At 36.8% G+C, this 13,675-nt stretch overlaps 1 protein-coding gene across 5 annotated transcripts in view; it reads left to right on the plus strand.

The window, feature by feature from the left end:
• ARMC3 (armadillo repeat containing 3) overlaps window positions 1–13,675 on the plus strand; it is a 75,942-nt gene that overhangs the window by 29,471 nt on the left and 32,796 nt on the right. For 4 of the 5 annotated variants that reach the window (XR_005023834.2, XR_005023833.2, XM_036880928.2 and 1 more), the window contains 3 exons: window positions 937–1,120; window positions 11,807–11,959; window positions 12,060–12,165. Coding sequence is in view for 3 of the 5 variants with exons in the window: in XM_036880928.2 (XP_036736823.2) it covers window positions 937–1,120; window positions 11,807–11,959; window positions 12,060–12,165 (443 nt within the window). In the remaining 2 variants the exon portion in view is untranslated. The remainder of the gene's footprint in view (window positions 1–936; window positions 1,121–11,806; window positions 11,960–12,059; window positions 12,166–13,675) is intronic. The other variant, XM_036880930.2, reaches the window with a different exon arrangement.

Consider the following 13,675-nt stretch of genomic DNA (forward strand, 5'->3'; position numbering starts at 1 on the left):
AATCTTCTGGTTTAGAAGATATAAGATTTAAAATTTTTGTTTAGGAGTCTAGGATATTCTTCATGAGTTCCTGAAATGCTTAGAATTAGTCTTTTAACCTTTGTCTATGATGGTTTTCTCTAGTAAAGCAAGAAGAGTAATTTACCCCCACATTATGGAGGGTAATCTGCTTAATGCAGTCTACTGATTTAAATATTATTTTTATATAAAAATGCCTTCACAGACACATTTAGAATAATGTTTGTCCAAATATCTGGATACTATGGCTTAGCTACATTAAAACATAAAAATTGACCATCACAAGACCATGGTAAGACAGAATTCCATGAGCCTGGGCCCATTGCCAACCCCCCCTTGGCTGTGGAGGGAGTTCCTTGGTCAGAAGAACACTGTGTGCACACCAGGACAGTGGGGCACCCCTCATATGTTTCCCCACCTTAAGGATTTCCACCTCAAATTTATAGCTTTTTAGAAAAAGCTGCAGTTTCCCACTATTCTATGGGGATTTGGGAGATTCCTTAGGCAAGAAGGCCACAGACTCACACTTCCTCTACCAGTTGGAGATTTTATGGAGTATACTTTCCTTCAGCTTCTGTCCACTTTTTCAAAAAATATTTTCTTTGGATTTTAAAATTGTTGCCAGAATAAGGTTGTATGAGCAATTTCACTTGGCTACCATTACTCTAAGTTTCCAGTAATTATTTATTATCTATAAAATATTTTGGAGTAGAGGAAATGTGAAAAGATGGGGCAAATAGTTAGGGAGAATGATGTTGTATTAATAAACAGAACTGTTTCCTTGTCCTCTGTCACAACAAAATTAATTTCATTATGTTCCCAGTGACCTTGGTCCATCTTGTAGTAAAATTTGGGAAGTATAATTTCCAAATTTCTTTTAGGGCAACTTTCTGAAGTTGTGTTTGCTTTTATTATTAGGAATTGAATGACCTTCATATAGAAGCACTTGCAGTGATAGCCAATTGCCTTGAAGATAGGGACACAATGGTGCTAATTCAGCAGACAGGGGGTATTAAGAAGCTCCTGTCATTTGCAGAAAACTCTACAAATCCAGATATTCAGAAGAATGCAGCAAAAGCAATTACCAAAGCAGCTTATGATCGTATGTCTCATTTGCTATGAACTAAGCATACATATGGCCCTTTGTATTCTTGATTTTGATTAGTACTAACAAACACTAGAGTATTTGTTTGTTTTTAAATGACCATTTGAGAATGGTGCTGTATTTACTATTTAAGGCCAAAATTCAATGCCAGTGAGTAAATATTAGTAGAGATTGTTTTGCCAGAGATATAATAAACACAGTATAATTGAATTATAATCATTTTTTAAAGCAATTCATTTCTGAATTAAGTTTAAAGCCTTTATTTCTCTTGATTGAAGTTTTAGAGAATACCTGCATTGTTTGTGATCATGAAAACATTGTGTCAATAAATGCACATTTGGAATGATATCTATATAATAATTTCAACTTTCAGCTAGAGACTAGCAGTGCCATGTTATATAATTGTGAAAAATAATATGCTCACACTGTATATACATAATACAGTTTTCATTTCACTGGCAAGCTATGTTGACATAAATCTGTAAAATATGAGAGATTAATTATATCACAAGCACCAAAGATGAAATTATAGTTTTAATTTATGTATATTTGGAGTATTTTATTTAATAAAAGATGTGATTTTATTTCCCTCTTCCACATCACTCCTCTTATAAATGTGACAGCTTTGACTAGTTTAAGTGACTTATATTCTAAACATATATACTCACATCTGTATATATGACTGTGTGTATTATGGGAAACATTTCCTTTCAACCCATACCAGATTTCTTCAAGGCTAAGTTTTACTGCAGTAAGTTGAATTTCACTGTCCAGTACATAGTTAATAGAGAGGGGCTTTGTGGATAATATAGAGAGGCCTTATGAATCCTAAATCTGAAGACAGGCTGTAAAACTAAGGTTTTTAATATTGGCAAAAATTGCTTGATTCAGTGTTCTTTTCAGTGGAACCCAGACCTTATCATACCTACTCAGTTCTGTTTTCCATGTATCCCAATCCTTCTTAGCTATTTGAGAACAAAAGAGAGGTCATGGAAAGACATGGACAATGCCAGACCTAAAATCTGTACACATCTCAACTTTTGTTTGGTCCATCCATAAGATCGGGCCATTCAATGATTGTCACAGGCCCTCTTGGGATGGTGAGTTTATTACCCATCACATGACATAATAGAAAGAGCACTGAATCAAGAATTTCTGGTGGTCTAGTTCTGCTAATTTCACTCCTAGCACTGTAATGACCTATGTATGTTGTGATGAGTGAACTAAAGCCCCTCTGGACTTATTTAGTAATTCATTTGTTAGTTATTGAGCCCCCACTTGGTATCAGTGAACCTAGAACAGGCAAGTAAACAGGCGATCACAATGCCGTGTTAAACATGCTAGATGATGGAAGACTAAGATCGCTCAGGAGGGCCACCTAATGCAGACAAGATCAGGTAAGTATTGCTGAAATAGGTGATTCACATGCTAGCGCCTAGAGTAATAACAGAAATTGGGTGCGCAAAGAAGGTCCTGGAGGGATGGAGGAGGATCAGCAGTGCTATAAGAAGAAAGCACAATGCGTGTATACTTTTTATTGTGTGTGTGTGTGGCTTAAACAACAGAAATTTACTTTCTCAACTCTGCAGGCTACAAGTCTGAGGTTTGGGTATTAGCAGCATTGATTTCTCCTGAGGTCTCTCTTCTTGGCTTGTAGATGGCCATGTTTTGTTGTCTTTACTTGGTCTTCCTTATGTGTGTATCTTTGTCCTAATCTCCTCTTCTTTATTTTCTTTTTTCTTTTTTTTTCTTTTGGTATCATTAATCTACAATTACATGAGCAACATTATGTTTACTAAACTTCCCCATCACCAAGTCCCCCCCACATACCCCATTACAGTCACAGTCCATCAGTGTAGTAAGATGCTATAGAATCACTACTTGTCTTCTCTGTGTTGTACAACCCTTCCCGTGTCCCCCTACATTATATCTGCTAATAGTAATGCCCCCCCTTTTTTTTTTGCCTTATCCCTCCCTTCCCACCCAACCTCCCCAGTACCTTTCCCTTTGGTAACTGGTAGTCAATTCTTGGGTTCTGTGAGACTGCTGCTGTTTTGCTCCTTCAGTTTTTTCTTTGTTCTTATACTCCACAGATAAGTGAAATCATTTGATTCTTGTCTTTCTCCACCTGGCTTATTTCACTGAGCATAAAACCCTCTAACTCCATCTATGTTGTTGCAAATGGTAGGATTTGTTTTCTTCTTATGGCTGAATAATATTCCATTGTGTATATGTACCACATCTTCTTTAGCCATTCATCTACTGATGTACACTTAGATTGCTTCCATTTCTTGGCTATTGTAAATAGTGCTGTGATAAACATAGGGGTGCATATGGTATTTTCAAACTGGGCTGCTGCATTCTTAGGGTAAGTTCCTAGAAGTGGAATTCCTGGGTCAAATGGTATTTTCTTTTTAGTTTTTGAGGAACCTCCATACTGCTTTCCACAATGGTTGAACTAATTTACAATCCCACCAGCAGTGTAGGAGGGTTCCCCTTTCTCCACAACCTTGCCAACATTTGTTGTTGTTTGTCTTTTGGATGGTGGCGATCGTAACTGGTGTGAGGTGATATCTCATTGTGGTTTTAATTTGCATTTCTCTGATGATGATTAGCAATGTGGAGCCTCTTTTCATGTGTCTCTTGGCCATCAGAATTTCTTCTTTAGAGAACTGTCTATTCAGCTCCTCTGCCCATTTTTTAATTGGATTATTTGCTTTTTGTTTGTTGAGGTGTGTGAGCTCTTTATATATTTTGGATGTCAACCTTTTATCAGATCTGTCATTTATGAATATATTCTCCCATACTGTAGGATACCTTTTTGTTCTATTGATGGTGTCCTTTGCTGTACAGAAGCTTTTCAGCTTGATATAGTCCCACTTGTTCATTTTTGCTTTTGTTTTCCTTACCTAGGGAGATATGTTCATGCAGAAGTCGCTCATGTTTATATCTAAGAGATTTTTGCCTATGTTTTTTTCTAAGAGTTTTATGGTTTCATGACTTACATTCAGGTCTTTGATCCATTTTGAATTTACTTTTGTGTACGGGTTAGACAGTGATCCAGTTTCATTCTCTTACATGTAGCTATCCAGTTTTGCCAGCACCATCTGTTGAAGAGACTGTCATTTCCCCATTGTATGTCCATGGCTCCTTTATCATTTATTAATTGACCATATATGTTTGGGTTAATGTTTGGACTCTCTATTCTGTTCCACTGGTCTGTGGCTCTGTTCTTGTGCCAGTACAAAATTATCTTGATTACTGTGGCTTTGTAGTAGAGCTTGAAGTTGGGGAGCGAGATACCCCCACTTTATTCTTCCTTCTCAGGATTGCTTTGGCTATTTAGGGTCTTTGGTAGTTCAATATGAATTTTTGAACTACTTGTTCCAGTTCATTGAAGAATGCTGTTGGTAATTTGATAGGGATTGCATCAAATCTGTATATTGCTTTGGGCAGGATGGCCATTTTGACTATATTAATTCTTCCTAGCCAGGAGCATGGGATGAGTTTCCATTTGTTAGTATCCTCTTTAATTTCTTTTAAGAGTGTCTTATAGTTTTCAGGGTATAGGTCTTTCACTTCCTTGGTTAGGCTTATTCCCAGGTATTTTATTCTTTTTGATGCAATTGTGAATGGAATTGTTTTCCTGATTTCTCTGTCTATTAGTTCATTGTTAGTGTATAGGAAAGCAACAGATTTCTGTGTGTTAATTTTGTATCCTGCAACTTTGCTGTATTCTGATATTAGTTCTAGTAGGTTTGGAGTGGAGTCTTTAGGTTTTTTTATGTGCAATATCATGTCATCTGCAAATAGTGACAGTTTGACTTCTTCTTTACCAATCTGGATTCCTTGTGTTTCTTTGTTTTGTCTAATTGCCATGGCTAGGACCTCCAGTACTATGTTGAATAACAGTTTGGAGAGTGGACATCCCTGTCTTGTTCCCGATCTTAGAGGAAAAGCTTTCAGCTTCTCACTGTTCAGTGTGATATTGGCTGTGGGTTTATCATATATGGCCTTTATTATGTTGAGGTACTTGCCCTCTATACCCATTTTGTTGAGAGTTTTTATCATGAATGGATGTTGAATTTTGTCAAATGCTTTTTCAGCATCTATGGAGATGATCAAGTGGTTTTTGTCCTTTTTGTTTATGTGGTGGATGATGTTGGACTTTCGAATGTTGTACCATTCTTGCATCCCTGGGATGAATCCCACTTAGTCATGGTGTATGATCCTTTTGATGTATTTTTGTGTATTTTTGAATTCTGTTTGTTAGTATTTTGTTGAGTATTTTTGCATCTACATTCATCAGGGATATTGGTCTGTAATTTTCTCTTTTGGTGGGGTCTTTGCCTGGTTTTGGTATTAGGGTGATGTTGGCTTCATAGAATTCCCTCCTCTTCTATTTTTTTGTAAAAATTTAAGGACAATGGGTATTATGTCTTCTCTGTATGTCTGATAAAAGTCTGAGGTAAATCCTTCTGGCCCGGGGGTTTTGTTCTTGGGTAGTTTTTTGATTACCGCTTCAATTTCATTGCTAGTAATTGGTCTGTTGTTTCTTCCTTGGTCAGTCTTGGAAGGTTGTATTTTTCTAGGAAGTTGTCCATTTCTTCTAGGTTTTCCAACTTGTGAGCATACAGGTTTTCATAGTATTCTCTAATAATTCTTTGTATTTTTGTGGGGTCCGTCGTGATTTTTCCTTTCTCGTTTCTGTTTCTGTTGATGTGTGTTGATTCTCTTTTTCTCTTAATAAGTCTGGCTAGAGGCTTATCTATTTTGTTTATTTTCTCGAAGAACCAGCTCTTGGTTTCATTGATTTTTTCTATTGTTTTATTCTTCTCAATTTTATTTATTTCTTCTCTGGTCTTTATTATGTCCCTCTTTCTGCTGACTTTAGGCCTCATTTGTTCTTCTTTTTCCAATTTCAATAATTGTGATGTTAGACTATTCATTTGGGATTGTTCTTCCTTCTTTAAATAGTCCTGGATTGCTATATACTTTCCTCTCAAGACTGCTTTCGCTGCGTCCCACAGAAGTTGGGGCTTTGTGTTGTTGTTGTCATTTATTTCCATATATTGCTTGATCTCTATTTTAATTTGGCCATTGATCCATTGATTATTTAGGAGTATGCTTTTAAGCCTCCTTGTGTTTGCAAGTCTTTATGCTTTCTTTGTACAATTTATTTCTAGTTTTATACCTTTGTGGTCTGAAAAGTTGGTTGGTAGGATTTTAATCTTTTGGAGTTTACTGAGGCTCTTTTTGTGGCCTAGTATGTGGTCTATTCTGGAGAATGTTCCATGTGCACTTGAGAAGAATGTATATCCTGTTGCTTTTGGGTGCAGAGTTCTATAGATGTCTACTAGGTCCATCTGTTCTAGTATGTTTTTCAGTGCCTCTGTGTCCTTACTTATTTTCTGTCTGGTGGATCTATCCTTTGGAGTGAGTGGTGTGTTGAAGTCTCCTGGAACGAATGCATTGCATTCTGTTTCCTCCTGGAATTCTGTTAGTATTATTTATTTCATGTATGTTGGTGCTCCTCTATTGGGTGCATTTATATTAATAATGGTTATATCATTTTGTTAGACTGACCCCTTTATCATTATGTAATGTCCTTGTTTATCTCTTGTTACTTTCTTTGTTTTGATGTCTATTTTGTCTGATATTAGTACTGCAATACCTGCTTTTTTCTCCCTGTTGTCTGCATGAAATATCTTTTTCCACCCCTTGACTTTTAGTCTGTGATTGTCTTTGGGTTTGAGGTGAGTCTCTTGTAAGCAGCATATAGATGGGTCTTGCTTTTTTGTCCATTCTGTTACTCTGTCTTTTGACTGGTGCATTCAGTCCATTTACATTTAGGTTTAGGGTGATTATTGAAAGATATGCACTTATTGCCATTGCAGGCTTTAGATTTGTGGTTACCAAAGGTTCAAGGTTAGCTTCTTTACTATCTTACTGTCTAAATTAACTCGCTTATTGAGCTATTATAAACACAGTCTGATGATTCCTTATTTCTCTCCCTTCTTATTCCTTCTCCTCCATTCTTTATATGTTAGGTGTTTTATTCTGTGCTCTTTTGTGTTTCCTTTGACTGCTTTTGTGGGTAGTTGATTTATTTTTTGCCTTTAGTTAGTATTTGGTTGGTCTGCTTTCTTTGCTGTGATTGTATTTTCTCTGGTGACATCTATTTAGCCTTAGGAGTGCTTCCATCTAGAGCAGTCCCTCTAGAATACCCTATATAGGTGGTTTGTGGGAGGCAAATTCCCTCAACTTTTGCTTGTCTGGGAATTGTTTAATGCCTCCTTCATATTTAAATGATAGTTGTGCTGGATACAGTATTCTTGGTTCAAGGCCCTTTTGTTTCATTGCATTAAATATATCATGCCATTCTCTTCTGGCCTGTAAGGTTACTGCTGAGAAGTCTGGTGATTGCCTGATGGGTTTTCCTTTGTACGTGACCTTTTTTCTCTCTCTGGCTGCCTTTAATATTCTGTCCTTGTCCTTGATCTTTACCATTTTAGTTATTATGTGTCTTGGTGTTGTCCTCCTTGGGTCCCTTCTGTTGGGAGTTCTCTGTGCTTCTGTGGTTTGAGTGACTATTTCCTCCTCCAGTTTGGGGAAGTTTCCAGCAATTATTTCTTCAAATACACTTTCTATCCCTTTTTCTCTCTCTCTTCTTCTTCTGTGGACATTGTTCCGTTTGGATTGGTCACACAGTTCTCTTAATATTGTTTCATTCCTTGAGATCCTTTTATCTCTCTCTGCATCAGCTTCTCTGCGTTCCTGTTCTCTGATTTCTTTTCCATTAACGGCCTCTTGCATCTCATCCATTCTGGTTTTAAGTCCTTCCAGAGATTGTTTTATTTCTGTGTTCTCCCTCCCAACTTTATCCGTTAGCTCTTGTATTTTTCTCTCCAGGTTCATCAGCATGGTTATAACCTTTATTTTGAATTCTTTTTCAGGAAGATTGGTTAAGTCTGTCTCCCCAGGCTCTTTCTCAGGGGTTGTCTGTGATTTTGGTCTGGATCAAATTCTTCTGCCTTTTCATGGCGTTAGAGGTAGTTGTGGGCTGTTGGTGCATGTGTCAGCTGGGAGAACAGTCCCTACTTGCTAGTTTGTGGCCTTCTTCTCCTGCGAGAATGGTGACCCCTAGCGGCTTGTGCTGGGCAGCTGCGCGCTGACGGGGCCTCTATGTCTGACCCGGGTGGCTGCGGAGGCGGCTCTGCAGAGCTGCTGTTGGCGTCACCAACCTCAGGCCGCTGCTCCGCTGTGGCGGGGCTGCACCATAGTGGGAACGGGTGGGAGGTTGTTTATCTCCATGAGGTACCTCACAGCTCCACTTCCACCCAGTGGGTTAGGGCACCCAGAGTTCCCCGGGATTCCCAGCTGCTGTGCTGAGTGTGCCGGGATGCTTCTGTCCAGCTGTGAGGCTCCTGTCCCTTTAAGACTTTCAAAAAGCACTTGCTTTTCTTTTGTCCCAGGGGCGCCGGCTGCTGAGACCTGCTCACAGATTTTACTGTTCTGTTTCCCTAGTACCCAGCACACCACGTAGTATGGACTTTGTGCTCCCAGTGCGGATGACTAGGGCTGGGTATTCAGCAGTCCTGGGCTCCCTCTCCCTCCCCGCTCCAATTCCTCTCCTCCTGCCAGGGAGCTGGGGTGAGGGGTGCACTTGGGTCCCTCCGGGCCATGGCTTGTATCTTATCCCCTTTGTGAGGTGCTGGGTCCTCGCAGGTGTAGATGTAGCCTGGCTGTTGTACTATATCATCTGGTCTCTCTTTTAGGAATAGTTGTATTTGTTGTGTTTTCAAAAATATATATGGTTTTGGGAGGAGATTTCCACTGCCCTGTCATGCCGCCATCTTGCAGAGCCTCCTCCTTGTCTACCTCTTCTTATATCAACTGTTGCCTGCCTTGACCTCTGTCTGCCAGACCCAGCCTGATACGACAGGCCCTATTATATATCAGACATACACTATTTTATATTAGCAACAGTGGTAAGCTCTAAAAACCTTAATAAGGATTAACAAAGTTGTCTCCCATTATTTCTGTATTAAAAGTAAACAATCATGAAGAAGTTTTAAAATCATTTTTCATAGTTAGAAAACTCCACTCAGAAGTAGGTTTGAACAAATGTTCCTTACATTGTTATAAGAACAATGTAGCCATCAGTATTCATTTATAACATTTTCTTTTTACTTTCCATCATCATCAAAAAAACTATTGTAGGCTAGGTAATGCATCATCATTGCATGTCAAAAACACAGCTGAAGCAAACACATCATACACATTCTTTAAGTTTTGTTGAGTAAAATTTTAACAGGCATCCCCACCAAGGAGAGCCCAGATCAGTAGGCCTCTGACCTGCACCAGAAGGAGGAAGGTGTTAATTACCATGTTGCGATGCGGTTTATGAACTGACATTAACATCTCAGCAGGAGCAAAGATGCACAATAGCAACATTCAAGAATGGGTGAAGAAAAGCATCATTACATATAGATTTATTTTTAGTTATAAAACTTCATGTCTTTTATTTTAGTGATACTGAACAAATGTTATTTTTAAAGGACATATATTCTATTAGTAGCATAATGACCTTGCCATCTTTATTAGTTAAGTAATTAAAACATAAATACTTCTCGGTGTAGCAATTCAATGAAGGTACTTGGTTAATATGTTAATTCATCTTTTACATCTATTATAGCCACACTGCAGTCAGCAGTTTTGAGGTTTGGCGAACACAGCTGGATTTTGAGAACACTCCCAGCGGGGTTGAGAAACTAATTGCCTACAGTATTTAAATTATTTTTAAAGTCTTTCCAATAATTGCATATATACTGTTTTTTGAATGCAACAGTTACATACTCCAAAGTTAGTCTTTTCAAATTAATTCTTTTGGCCAATTTTCCAGATAGGATACATGAGCAGAGTGTTCTGTTTAGTGAAGTTGATTTAGAGCCATCAGGGAAGCCTTTATCATAAATCTAAACATTTTAGTTCAGAGACTCTAGAAAATCTTTGGACCTTGTTTATTCAGGAAAAACCAATAAGGTCTGCATATATTTTTAAATATCTTAGAAGCCACATACTTGAGACTGAAGTATTAATCACAGCTTTTTAATTGAAACAGTTATGACCTGTTTTCCAATTTTAACTGAAAGGAACAAGGGATTAAAATGATAGGATTACAGGGCTTGGTTTATGATAGGTTTAAGATGAATGAACAGAAGTGTGAGTAACTTAGCTTGTGCCAATGATGGTCAGATTGCTGGGCATACATTTGTGTATCAGATGAACAAAGGCGAAAAGTATTTGCAAATATGGTGACATCTGAATGTGATAACTGTGTCTGTGGAAAGGGATGATTTTAAAAAATCTTTATTGAAAGAAAATAGAAATCACATGCTTTAAAATGGAAACCTAGTTGCAATAATTTCTGAAAAGAAACCAAGTTAATTAAAATATGTATAAGTAAATGAATTAGTGCACGTAGATGTTATAATCTGAATTTAGTATCAGCATTTTTTGCAGACCTTTTTAGTATAACAATATTCTTCTCTTATACATCAACATCTTAAGAGCACATATCGCACATTCTTCTATTTTAATCATGTAAATTGACTTTATAAAGGCTAATTAATGGAGAATCAAATCTATAACAAAGTTTGTGGAAGGAATTGTAAATAAATTAGCCAAAAATATTTGTAAGCTGTTCCTTTGCAAATTATTCTCCAGTACTTCTTCTGACATTAAAACTGAGTTTCATTTAATTTTTTTCTCTAGCACATGCTTTTAATAAATAATTTATTTAGAATTAACTATAGAACACAAAACAAAAAATTAGCTTTTAATGTTCTAATTTAGTTTAAGGCAATATTTGCTTTAGTAATGAGATTGCCATTTATTTAAAAATCAAACAAAATCAAGAGAAAAACATTAGGAAACAAAAAACATTAAAAATATCTGGGTTTCAATTTAGTGTTCTATAATGGAGTGAATATCAGGGTATGTACTTAGATCATAACTGTCTTTTTTCAAATAAAGAGAACTATGCCAATGTATGTTTAGATTATGTTTATGGTAATTTAGCAATTTAATAATTATTTTAATTTTTATTATGTCACCTGTTTTATAAGATTAAAGACGATTATTCTTTCTCTGATATAAGATTATAAATTCCTTCAGACTTAGGATCATATTACACTACTCAGTTTTACTTTCTCCTCTTCTCTCGTTTCTCTTGAGCATTCATTCAGTTTACCAGTTTGTACATCTTAGGCATTCTTCAAATGTTAGGTTTTGTATTTAAAACAAACATCAAATAAGCAGGTTTTTGCCTTTGATGAGAAGATAGCACATGTGACACAGCACCATGCCAGACACATGATTGATGTTAAATAACTTATGGCTAAATCTGAAACTTGACTCCTTCTTATTATAGAATTTTCTTTGCCATAGTATTGATATCATTTAAGGGAATGGGAAGAAAAGGCAATATCCATAATTCATTTTGCATTCTCATTGTGTTCTGAAGTTTAAATAGGTATATATTTTGTTTAGTTTAGACTCTTTGTGACTAAAGCTGGCAAATAGTTTGAATGCCTAGCATATTTTGGGGGGGAAGTAGGTATACCCACACAGTTTTTGCATCAAAATTCTGATTTATTTTTTATTTTTTGTTTATGAAAGCTGAAAATAGAAAACTTTTTCATGAACAAGGGGTTGAAAAATGCCTTGTAACCCTTTTGGGTTCTGAGAACAATGGAACTAAAATCGCTGCTTCCCAAGCTATTTCAGCAATGTGTGAGAATTCAGGCAGCAAAGAATTTTTCAATAATCAGGGTAAGCCAAGTGGAAAAAACCATTTTGCACATTTTTAGGTTACCATATTCTAGTTCACTGGATGTTGGTAGAGTCACATTTTACCTTTCTTTTCCTGTAGGGATTCCACAGTTAATTCAGTTGCTCAAAAGTGACAATGAAGAGGTGAGGGAAGCTGCAGCCTTAGCCCTGGCCAATCTGACAACTGGTAATCCTGCTAATGCAAAGTAAGTGCCAAAAGACTCACTCAGCACTTTCTGGGTATCCACAAGCCAAGATGGTCTGATTTTCATGTCTTACAAGGATGTTTGCATGTTCTTTCAGACTTTTTATCCTCAGGAATCCTTATGAAAATAAGTCATCAGATAAAAAATCTTTATTTTCCAAAGATCTTAGAAAATCTCAATTTGTTTTTGGGCTTGCTGGGGAAATATGTGGGCCATTTGGTTCAGGTGACAGGCTAACTTTTATGGAAGGTTTCCAGTACAAATAAAACTGGATAATGCTGGAAATGTCCAAGACAACATTATATAAACATTTGATAGATCTAGAAAAAAGTTTAAAAGATAACTTTTAGAAGGACATAAGCATTAGGTTAATCTAGAGACATTTAAAAAAGTCAATTTAAATCAACATATTATGTATAAATACTATGACTGTCAAAAAGGAAGGTCCTTTGTATTCCAAGCACTGTCGTATGTGTTCTGTATTCATTTGAAAATTTAATTATCAAGATAATCTGTCAACAGATGAGGAAACTGAGAGGTTGTACAAGGTTACCTAGTTGTCACATATTTATTAAAACAGCGGAGCTGGAAATTAAACCCACCTTTGTTGAAATCCAGAGTCTGTGTTCTTTCCTCTACAGAAGATAAGATTGCTTAAAAAGGCAATTTCTTGAAGACAACTTTCATAAACAATTTTTTACCCTCCTTATGTCTCATTTGGTATGAATACTAGGATTTTCTAGAAAAACAGAATCACTAAGATATCTATATATGAGTAGATTTATTATAGGAATTGGTTCATGGAATTAGGAAGTCCCGTGAAGTCCCACCATCTGCCATCTGCAAGCTGGAGAACCAGTAAAGGTAATGGTGCAACTGAGCTGTAGTCTGAAGGTCTGAGAACTAAGGTAGCCATGTCCCAGAGCAGGAAAGATGGCTGTTCCAGCTTGAGCAGAGAGCAGATTCACCCTTCCTCTGCCTTTGTGTTCTGTGCGGGCCCTCAACAGATGGGATGAGGTCCACCCCCCAGGGGTGAGGGCCATCTTTATTCAGTCTACTGATGCAAATGCTAATCTCTTCCAGAAACACCCTTACAGGCACAATCAAAAGTAATGTTCTACCAGTTATCAGAGCATCCTATAGTCCAGTCAAGTTGACACATAAAATTAACCATCACATTACATTAGTTACTAATTTTCATGTATTATTATTTTGTGGTACTTCAACTAAAATTACCCTTCCCTAACTTGAAATAAATCCTCATCCATCCTCCTCACATACTTAATCTATTTCTTTTCTTCTCCTTTCATTTTTCTACTCCCACACAAATATTTTATAAGACTTTAATGAAATGCCTAAAATGCTCAATAAAAATAAAGTAGAAATGTATAAGCATCAAAACAATATCATGTTCGTTAATAGCTACAGTTCTTGACACAGATATTTACTAAATTCAGCATCATTATCGTCATCTAGATGAAAGCACACAAATTTCTAGAATATTGAGTCC

The sequence above is a fragment of the Manis pentadactyla genome, chromosome 3 (genome assembly GCF_030020395.1).
Source record: "Manis pentadactyla isolate mManPen7 chromosome 3, mManPen7.hap1, whole genome shotgun sequence".
Lineage (NCBI taxonomy): Eukaryota > Metazoa > Chordata > Mammalia > Pholidota > Manidae > Manis > Manis pentadactyla.